The 10,941-nt window shown below is 37.9% G+C and overlaps 1 protein-coding gene across 1 annotated transcript; it reads right to left on the bottom strand.

The window, feature by feature from the left end:
• Positions 1-406: 406 nt before the first annotated feature.
• Positions 407-10,263, bottom strand: plk4 (polo-like kinase 4). The gene is made up of 16 exons (XM_084393816.1): positions 10,053-10,263; positions 8,359-8,454; positions 8,159-8,254; positions 7,089-7,203; positions 5,979-6,963; positions 5,805-5,890; positions 4,950-5,305; positions 4,615-4,719; positions 3,691-3,793; positions 3,455-3,604; positions 3,242-3,375; positions 3,010-3,104; positions 2,052-2,178; positions 1,791-1,934; positions 964-1,070; positions 407-773 (listed from the first exon to the last, which is right to left on the bottom strand). The coding sequence occupies exons 1-16, from the start codon at positions 10,080-10,082 to the stop codon at positions 674-676; spliced, it is 2,829 nt and encodes a 942-aa protein (XP_084249942.1). The 5' UTR covers positions 10,083-10,263; the 3' UTR covers positions 407-673.
• Positions 10,264-10,941: the final 678 nt, after the last annotated feature.

Below are 10,941 nucleotides of genomic sequence, written 5' to 3'. Positions count from 1 at the left end.
TATTTATATTTTCTTGGTAATGTTTGATTTTAAGCTCCTAAAATAGATGAAGATTTATGCTGTTGCTCCTGCCTGGATAGGCTGACAAAAAAAACAAACAAAAAAAATCTTACTGACCCCAAACTTTTAAAGGTAAATGGTGTATAAAAGACATGTATGTTTGTGTAAGTAATGTAAACGTTAAAAAAAAAGTAACATTTTAGCTTTGGATTTTTTGCATTGCACCAAGCAACTGATTCTGTATGAAAATATTATGGAGTGAAATATGACTGAATTGACAGTTTTTGTGGGATTCATCCATTTATACTTTAATTTGCATTTTGTCATTATCAGTAACCCGCTGAATAGTTCAGTAAATCCTGCTCACACGTGCTTTAAATAAACAGAAGAGAGAAAAGAGCAATAATACACCAGGCAGCAGATGTTTAATGCTTGTATGTTTGTACAGCTAACATTTCATTGAAGCACTGAGTTGAACTGGTAGACAAAAATAAAGGCACCACAAGACAAACACAGAAAAACCCATTATGTACAACATAAAAAATATATAACTTCCATAATCTTTGGGACTATATGTACAAAGGTTTAAAAATATATATTTACAAACACAAAGCATATTCATGAGAATTTGAGAATAAAAAAACAGAAGTGCACAGGTCACATGAACACAGGTTCAGCGTCTGACGGCAGGGCTGGCGAGGAGACCCAGGATGGTGGACAGACAGTGGAGTTTCTCTTTGACCAGCTCTGGTAACTTCTCATTCTCTTTATACCTGAGAGGACACACAGACAGCGTGACAATTCAGAACATGAGCACTACCTAACATGCAAACAACAACAGACCTCATTTCATGGTTTTAAGAAATGTCCCTGGCCTTACTATGCAATTATGAAAGTTATTTACATTGCAAATATAGTCATTGTTCTTAAATTTCTTTTGATTTGTGCCATGACAAGCTTTACCTGGTGATTCGTCCATCAGGGGAAGTGAAAGTGATGCAAGAGACGCCAACTTGGACCATCAGCTGGGATCCGTCATTAAACTGAACCCATACCTCACCACTTGTAAGCTAAAAAACAAAAATACATTCATAAATAAACTGAGTTCAATGCTAATACTATAAATATAGAAGCAATATTTATAGTTTATGTTTGTAGATATATCATTTCTAAATATGTCGTTTATATAGTATTATTTATATGCATAGTGATAGATTTATAATACGTATAATACAGGGTTATTATCGTTAAACTCAAACCATAAAAAAAACATTTTCATTACTTAAATAAAATAAATATTAACTGAGATCAAATAAAATATAAAAAATTGTTTCTAAGTATTAAAATAACTAAAATGGAATAAGCTAAAACTTAATCAAAACTACATAGACATAATATAGACCAAAAAAATGAAAATGGCAAAAACTTTAATGTTAAAATGAAAACAGAAAATATAAAAAAATAAATCTAATTCAAAATATTAACAAAAACTATAGCAGTATATCAATGATAATAAATTACACTATAATGACAAGGATAATAAATAAATAAAAAGTAAATAAATAAATAATTATTAATAATAATGATGCATGGAACAAATAAATAAATACAGTACAAAATATATATAAATACACTCAAAAGGTTGCAGACAGTATGAAAATTGATACTTTTTGAAAGCAAAGAACTGTGTATGCATATGTATATATATTCATTTAACAATAATAATAATAAAAAAGTCAAAGTTTTAAATGGATCTTTATATCGCTAAATTATCCAGTCAAACACTTTACCTGAGAGGCCCAGCCAATGTTCGGCACAAAAATGGACTTGAGCACCTTCCCTGTGTTAATGGTGCGCTCATCTTTGCCTGACTGAGGTGAGCTGCCTTTAGCCACACTTGCTGTGGTGAAGTCTGATCCCGTGTAGGAGATCATCTAGGCATGAAGAAGACAAATGAGTGACTGTTAGTGGAAAATTTCATTTCAGAGGGGGGATTTCAGTACTCTGAAATAAATAGATGTGCTTGGAGATGATATGCATGCGTGACTTACTGACGGTGTGATGTGTGGTGGCTGTGGCGGACTCACACACACCTGAGCCACCTCTGCAGGAGCCGCTGTGCCGGAGCCAGAGGAACACTGAGGCTGAGGGGCTGGGGAAGCTGGATTGGTGGGTCTCCTGGTGGAGCATAAGACAACCAGTGTGAGACATCTCATGTATGACATTTAGGGTGTTTTCAGACCTGTATATTGTCTGCTTTGTACTAAAACAAGGACTTCACTGCATTTGCCTGGTTCAGTTCACTTTCACAAGGCAGCATTTCAAAGTGTACCAATCAATGCAAGTCACATGTGAGTAAAGCTGGCCTCTTATTGGTCAGAGTTGTGTCATCCATGAAGATGGATTGAAAAGTTCACTCTGTGAGTGTATTGTGTGGTTTTTGTGGTTATCTGGCCAATCAGAGCAAAGAGGGATTTAGAGAGACTGCATCTTCGGACGAGTCGTTTGAATGAATGGATCAATAAGGAACCTTCAGAATAGCATAATATGGGCACTTTAAAATGTATATAAATGCAGTTAAAGAGGGAATCAAGGCAATTACACAACATTTTAAGATGAAGAGGCACTTTTCAACTGTGATAACTAATGTGCTCATTCACAGAATCAGACACTGCTGCTTTTTATAGAACACATTTCCTGTTATGAATTATGATACCGCTTGATTCGTTGGTCTGTTGGGTCGGATTGCTTTCCGAACTCAACCGAACCGCCCCAGAGTTAGGTATCAATCGATCAGGCGCTCTTGTAGCGATTGTTTTGGTGCGGATCCGAGCGCGACTGCCGTGTTCATATATGCCTAAACGAACCGAACTAAGGGAGAAAACGCGTTAGGTTCCGAGGCAAATGCTCCAAACGAGCCAGTTGTGAAAACGCCCATAATCTCAACCAATAGCATGGGTTTAGCTTTAGTTAGCTGGTGAAGGTTGACGGTATAAACACAAGCCTCACCTGCCGATAGTGATGGGAAAGAATTGAGTGTTTTTAGCGCTGCGCTGCTCCTCAGCAATAATCGCCGCTTCCAAAGACAGACACATTCGATGCCCCTAAGAAAAACACAAACCATCTTGGTCAGCATATAACTGTAGCAAGCAGCACGACCAGACATCTGAGAGTCCTAACATAAATATGAAAGCTGAATTTCACACTTAAACATGCAACCGCAGATGAAGTAATGCATTACCTCCTCAGAGAGCTCCATGTAGACTCTGCACTCAGGACTCAGTCCACTCAGCCCAACATCACCCTTCATTGTATACGATTTCCCGCTCTTCTCCACCAAACGCACCTGTTCACTTGTCTTGTGGGTTTTTGCACCTAATGGCGGAAAAAAAGAATGCTTAAGCCTAAAATCGGACACACCGTTCACTCCGCTGAGATGATCTGTGCCGCTCACCATCGTAGAAGCACACCTCCAGGTCTGCATTAGGAGTGTTCTCCATCAACATGCACTTGGCAAACTTTGTGTACAATGTGACTTTGGGGGTCTTCGATTTCACCAACAGCACAAACTTTGTGGCATACTGATACTTCTTCCAGTATTTTTCTGCAGGGAAGAGTCAAATAACTATGAATATTACAAACACATCTTGCTTTCAAAAGCTGTCTCAAGTCTTGAATAAGTCATTGTACCTGGTAAATCGTCATAGCTGCAGATGAGAATGTCTTCAGGTGGTGAGGGCGGGTGGTCCCGCACAGGGAAACCTTTACCTTCATTGGGCTGGTACACTGTAACCTAAAAACACAGCAAAAAATACATGGGCATGGAGATTAGAGAGATTGACAGATGTTGATAATGGACCCTTTTCACACTTCCGGGCTTCTCAGAAGCAGTTGTTATAGTTGGGTAAACTTAGTGGTGAACAGGAGATAATAACAGCAAGTATAATTTTTGTATTTCTATTTGCCTCAATAGCAAAAGGAAAAAATGTGATAGTTTCCAAAAGAGGGAAAAAATATAGAGCGTTTAATTACGTTGGTCAGAAGAGAGAGAGAGATGTCAAATTTGCAGTCACTCCCTCAGCCTTTGTATTAGAAACACCCTCGCAGCAACATTAGTTTTTGTCATTTACTGACACAATATATAGCGTTATAAATCTGTATTACATTTAAAAAAAAAATATATATATGAAATATGAAAAACTTTACTAGATGTTTTCTTGCAATTTTGATAACTGTGGAAACACGTCATCAGTCTGTAAAATGGGCCATTGTTTCCCAATCAATAGAGGTAAACTAAATCACACTACTGACACTAAATAATCGTTTGATTAAAAAAAGAAAACGTGCATTAGAGCTGCACGATTCTGGATAAATTGAGAATTATGTGGTTTTTTTTGGAATAGAAATCATGATTCTCCCACGATTCTCAACACATAATTTGCTGGAGGTTCTGACAAAACTGGAATTCCTGCAGTTAATTTTAAATGTTTTAAACAAGATCAGTCCATCTCTAATGTTAATCTCCTTTCTGAAAATGTTTGATACATCCTGTAACTTCCACATATTAATTAATTACACTATATTACATTAATTAATGATTTTCTAGTCCCTCACCATGGATCCGTCACAGGATATCCTAAGTACTTCTTTGACTCTCTCCTGAGATCCTTGTCCTTTCAGCAGCTCCATACACACCTCTCCAGACTCCAGGACACTAACCTAAAGAAATACACATTGTTGTCACATTATGTTGTTTTAAATGACCAATTCTAACTTATAAGGTCTCTCCAGTGCTCCAACTCAAAGTAAACTGGACACACACACACACACATGTATGTACATAAACACAAACAAAAGCTGCTTTGAAACTGTGTGTATTGTGAAATGAGCTATACTGATAAATTTGACTTGAGCTGTACCCATTATAGGAGAGAAATGGCTTAGCTCACCACAGCATTTTTGGTCTTTTGTCTGATGGGTTTGAGTCTGGCAGCACAGAGCGGAGGGAAGCTCTTCGTAGGACACAACTTCTCTTTCTTCTCTGTGTTTGCTTTGCCTTTGGAAAGGGGTGGACCCAGAAACTGCAGATCTGAGTAGCCCTGAGGTTCTGACACGTGTCCTGATCCAAACCCATCTTCCCTGCAGGGCCCTGGATTGTTGTGGGAGAAAACGTTGGGTTGCTGCTGGGAATGAAGGCCGCTGGGTTTGTCGCTGCAGGAGGTTTGTGTCCCGATGGGCCCTCGTCCAGAGTGAAAACTCCCACTGCTGCTGTGACTGCTTAGGTCTGCTGGCCTCTTGAACAGTCCTAAAAGTGAAAATGTTTCAAACGTCTCAATATGCAAAGCTATTAAAATAAGTCATATTAAAGTGATAATTCACACAATATGAAAAAATTATAGCATTATTTACTTTTTTCGCTGCTTTTTTCCCCATACAATCATTAAAGCAATCCACATGTCTTATGCATTACATTCAAGTCTTGAAGCTAAATTATAGCTTTGATTGAATGCACCTCAAACTACTAATTTCTCATTAAAAATCTATTATATGGCTTTAGAAAACTTGGAATAGTTGCATAGACTACTTTAATAGTGCTTTTATCCTTTCTGAAAAATGTGGCAGTGTAAATAACCATACATTCTCATTGTGGTAAATGAGAAGCTTGGACATACTACAGAATATTTCAAAACCTTTTTTTTTTTTTCATATATGTCGTGTGTAGGGTAAACGATTACAGAATTGTAACTTTTTGCTGAAATATTTCTTCCAAAAATATAAATACAGAATTCAGCTGGGAATGATACCATCATTGCTGAACCAGGCCTGTGTTTGAGAATCAGGCATCTGTGGTCTCACTGAATGGGTGGATGTAGAAAAAGATGATCCCGAACTGAGGAAAGAGGGGAACAAAAAGCAGTAATTATAAAATAGATAGTGCAATAATGCTGAAATGCAAACATGCTTTGCACGCCTCTTACTTTGCAGGCTGTTTTACGGGTGGAGAGGGAAGGCGCCCATGCTCAGAGTAGCCATGGTGAACGTTTCTGTAACCGGAGGTTGGTGGAAATGACCGTCCGGACCCTGGAAGCATCTCTTCTGAGTGGCATCTCTCTAGCTCCGCCTCCTGTGGAGTGTGGCTAAACCCAGCACCGGATCGATCTGATGAATGAGCCCGTCTCAAGTAGCGAGAATGAGGCCTTCTGCTGTCAGCACCCAGGGGAACTCTCTCAATACCCATCCTGGATAAATCATCTTGAAAATCTGGCTGCCAATCTTGTCCACTCTTAAAACTGGAGCTGGTGGAGTGATGGGAGTGGCTGGGGATCGGCGCCATGCGATTGGGTAAGGGCTGTCCAATCATCTTCCTTGTTCTCCTCTGTAGCCGGCTACTGCTGCCGCTGCTATTAGTGGCGTTGGAGGCTGTGGAAATAGTGGCTATACCACTGTCTATGGACCCTCCGTCACTGCTCCCAGAGTCTTTGCTTGCGGTGGGCCCGGTTTGAGTCATAAAAGGGTGATCCAGCACCGCGGAGAGACTGGGCCTGATTGCGGGGTTCTTCTGCAACAGCTGCTGAATCAGGTCCTGCGCTTCTGCTGATATGTGAGAGGGCATCTGATATTCTCCCAGAACCACCTTATTGAGGGTGTGTTTCACAGTGTCCGTGTCAAAGGGAGGTCTGCCCGTGAGAAAGGCGTAGAACATGCAGCCCAGAGACCAAACGTCGGACTCCAGGCCGTGAGCGCTGCGTGTAGCCACCTCAGGAGAAATGTAGTTCGGTGTGCCACACATGGTGAAGTGCTTCTCGCTGGGAAGTTTGAGTTGCGTTGCCAAACCAAAGTCTGCGATTTTAATGTTCATGCTGGTGGTGAGCAGGAGATTAGATAAGGTCAGATCCCTGTGCATGATCCCATGAGTGTGGAGGTACAGCATTCCTTTTACGGTCTGATGCATGAAGTGCCTCGCTGTTGATAACACAAACAAAAACCCACATAAAGACTGAAAACACAGTGTTGATTTTAAAACGGAATTACACGCAGAAAAGATTTTTAACATTAAACCCTGTAGTGCATTAATGTGAAGAACTAACCCTCCTCCTCTGTAAACGGTTGTTTCCTCTCCTTCAGGTAGCGGCTCATCTCCCCATTGTGACACATCTCCAGAACCAGGTACACATAATTACTGTCCTCAAAGTAATTGTACAGCTTGGGAGAGGGAAATAAAAGGACTGATCAATACATACTTTTTGAATACAAGCCACTCAGGATAACAGTTTCCTTCAAGTAACATTGCAAATGCACAATAATATCATTTTACACAAATTAAGCTCCATCATTCATGCACTTGCTGAGTATAGTTCTTTCCTCAGTATCAATACATCACATTGCTGCTAGAAACAAACTTAAATGTAAATATCTGTATTATACTCATTACTCCATAATCTTCCATTATCAACTATTCAGTTTGTCTTCTCGTGTCTATTAATGCAGACTGACTTGTCCATGACCTTCACAATTATTTTTATTAACTAGGTGAGAAAATGTTATTATCAGTGTGCAAATGTCTCCAATAAGACCCTGACAAAAACATCTCTCTCTTTAACCTACACTTGTTCTCAATGCATTAATAAGGTATCAGGTATTTCTTTTTATTCAACCCCTTTTTTTGTTCCCAAACGTCTTGAAAAACCTACATGAGTTTTGAAAGTGTGATTTCTAGACCTGGAAAAATAATGTAAATTAATAAAATCGTATAACTGCATTGTCATTTTTTATTATGAATATAAATTGTTCTAGTCATGCCTAGAGCTCTAAAATATTTTATTGGCAAAAAATCTTCAGTGAAACACAAATGACTGCAATATAAATTTATGGTTAAAACGAGTGGGAACCTTGAAGAACATTCAGCTCTTAAAACTTCAGCAATCCTGAAATTGAAATACCATTCAAACCCTTCGAATAATATTGTGGCCAATGAAACACCCTAAGCAAAACAAAACCTTTATTTCCACTATTATTCAGTGGCATTTTAGGATTTTAATGACCAGTATAAAGTATGCAAATCTTTTTCTCCATTTGAAAGTACAATATTAATTCTAATCGAACATGAGCATCAGTTGATCTGCATCAGTGAGGTCTGTGATGAGGGTTTGGGACTCACCTCAAGCACTGACGGATGCTTTAACCGACACTGAATCTCCACCTCATTAATGACTCTCTGCACCATGCCAGCTTTGTGCATGGCTTTCTTGTCAATCTGCAAGTGCACATGGGAGACAGTGAACGGTTTTGAACAGATGCTGCACAACCAACTCCCCTGGGTGCCACTATGAGCAATTAAACAGAAAAGCATGTTCTTACCATTTTGATTGCCACTTCCAAACCTGTGTTTACAGATTTTGCTCTGTAGACACATGCAAAAGAGCCTTTACCCAACAAGGTGAGAACCTTGAAGTCCTGAAGCATAAAACAAGGAATTGTTTGAGTTAGATGGGAGAATAACACAAATATAGAATGAGATCATTTCAAGAGGCCGTCCCATGAGATCGATCTCGTCCCTTTGAGACTTTCTGTGTCCCTAAAACTCCGAATGACATCCCTATGAAAGCTTGGTTCCAGCACAGAATAAAAAATATATAATAATTGTTTGCTTTTTATCAGACAATTTTGACTTTTTTATCAAAACTGCAAAAATATCTCTCAGTTTGGACTTTTTACAAGTTTACATCTCGTACTTTTTCCGGAATTTTGAGTGCCCATCACACAATTCTTTTTTCTTTTTTTTTACCACAGAATATCAAAATAAAAATATATAATTTGCATATAACAATTCAGACTTATTTTCTCAAGTTTACGTCTCACAATTAAGATTTGGGGGGGGGGGGGGGGGGGGGGGGATTTTGCTTATACAGTATCTAGCAATGTTTAGTTTTTTTTCTCAGAATTTTAAGTTTACATCTCTCTTTTTCTAAGAATTTTGAGTTTACATCTCACAATTCAGTTTTTTTTTTTTTACAACAGAATAGCAAAATAAAATAGGAAATTTTTATCTCACAATTCAGGCTTTTTCTTCACAACTGTGAGAAAAATTGCGAGTTTACATCTCATAATTCTGACTTTTTTCCTCAGAATTCTGAATTCACATCAAGCAATTATGAATTTTGGGGAATTTTGAGTGCACATCTCACAATTTTGACTTTTTTTTTCTCAGAATTTTAAGGTTTAACGTTACATCTCTTATTTTGAGTTTACATCTCACAAATCTGTTTTTTTCCCACCACAGAATAGCAAAATAAATAAATAAAAACTTAATTTTGAGTGTAAGTTACATCTCACAATTCAGACTTTATTGCAAGTTAACATCTATTATGACTTTTTCTCAGAATCGTGAGTTTATATCTCCCAATTCTGAAGCTTCCATAAAAATCTCCTAACGTTACCTCGATTCCAAGATCCACAGATGATGCCAAAATTCTGTCCTCATGTGGATCTTTTCCTTTAGTAGTCAAATTAAACAGGAATGAATGAATCACTTCCAACATGTTTCATAAAGTGTTTCGACCACGGATCAAGCTGAAGACACGAAAGCAGCCCGTTGCGCTGTGTGTGTGTGATTATCGTTGACGCGTCACTAGTTACCTGCATCTGACAGTGACATCTGTTCATCACTCTCGCGCTCTCCTCCCGCGACTCTACCTGACACTGACGCCACCGCACGTCGCCTAGCAACAGTCTCCATGCTCATAATTCCCAAAACACCTTTGTTGCACTAAAAATGAACCGCAGATAGATGAACAGAAGGCGCGATCCAGACGGTAGTATAACCGTTTCAGGATAAATCAGAATGTTTGACCGCAAATGTTATGAATTGAAGTTTTACCACTGTTTATTTAACATAGCGCTTTGCCAAATTAGAAAGAACAAAAGCGCGAGAAAAAAACAAACAAGGTAAAAACAAACAAAGGGATAATTTTAGCTGGTTTTGGGAGCTTAAAATGTACACACAACCTCAGTGGTCTGTCGGGATGAATGGCTCTCGCGACCGCGCTACTTACCTCAATTTTATCTCCGATTGAGACACTCATTTTCAGTTCATAATCTCTTCAAACCGACGATTCGGTGATCGTATCCAAAATATCCTTATTTTCCCGTGAATATGATGTGTTTTGACTTGAGCATGACGTATAAAAATGCATTTAATCGATATATTTGTATTCCCCTCCAAAATGTTTGCCTTTCCTCCATTTTGAAAAGTCCGCCCGTTAGAGCGCGTAATGACGTGTCCACGTCGCTGTGCAAATTGACCAATAGGTGATCAGGTTACAAGCACAACACAGAACTACCATATAGACTGTCAAAATAAAAGTCCTACATTACTACGTTGACGATTTAAAGTTTTTAGTACCTGGACATATTTAAGGATTTCATAGAATAATTCCATTTAATGGTAGTTTGGTATTGTTTGTGATCGAAACACTTGCTTTTCTATACTTAATAACATAAATATAACATTGACTCTTTTTGGATAGGTCGTGTTTAGTCAGGGATTCTCAAACTTTTTTGTCAGTTGAAACCCCCTTTGACCTAAAATATTTACAATAAGATAAGTTAAAACATTTCAATAATTTAATAATGCATTTCCAGTTAAACAAATATATTAAAATCGTTTTACTGTATTTTGTTTATATTTTTATTTTAAAATTATGTATTTAATTATTACCTTTTCATTAACTCAAGAACCCCAGTTTATGTTAAGTTATTGTGCATCCAATAAATATATTTTGTGACTCATTAATTACTCCAATGAGTAATACAAATTGAGCAAACATCTCTTGGGTAAAAAAAAAAAAATTCTCCAGTTTAAATAAGACTGAACGTTTGTAAATGAGGAAAACAATTTGTATATCTTTTGATACTTATTTAAATTAAAATTAAACTTATTTA

Source organism: Rutilus rutilus (assembly GCF_951802725.1).
Source record: "Rutilus rutilus genome assembly, chromosome: 21".
NCBI lineage: Eukaryota > Metazoa > Chordata > Actinopteri > Cypriniformes > Leuciscidae > Rutilus > Rutilus rutilus.
This window is presented reverse-complemented; position numbering and strand designations above follow the sequence as displayed.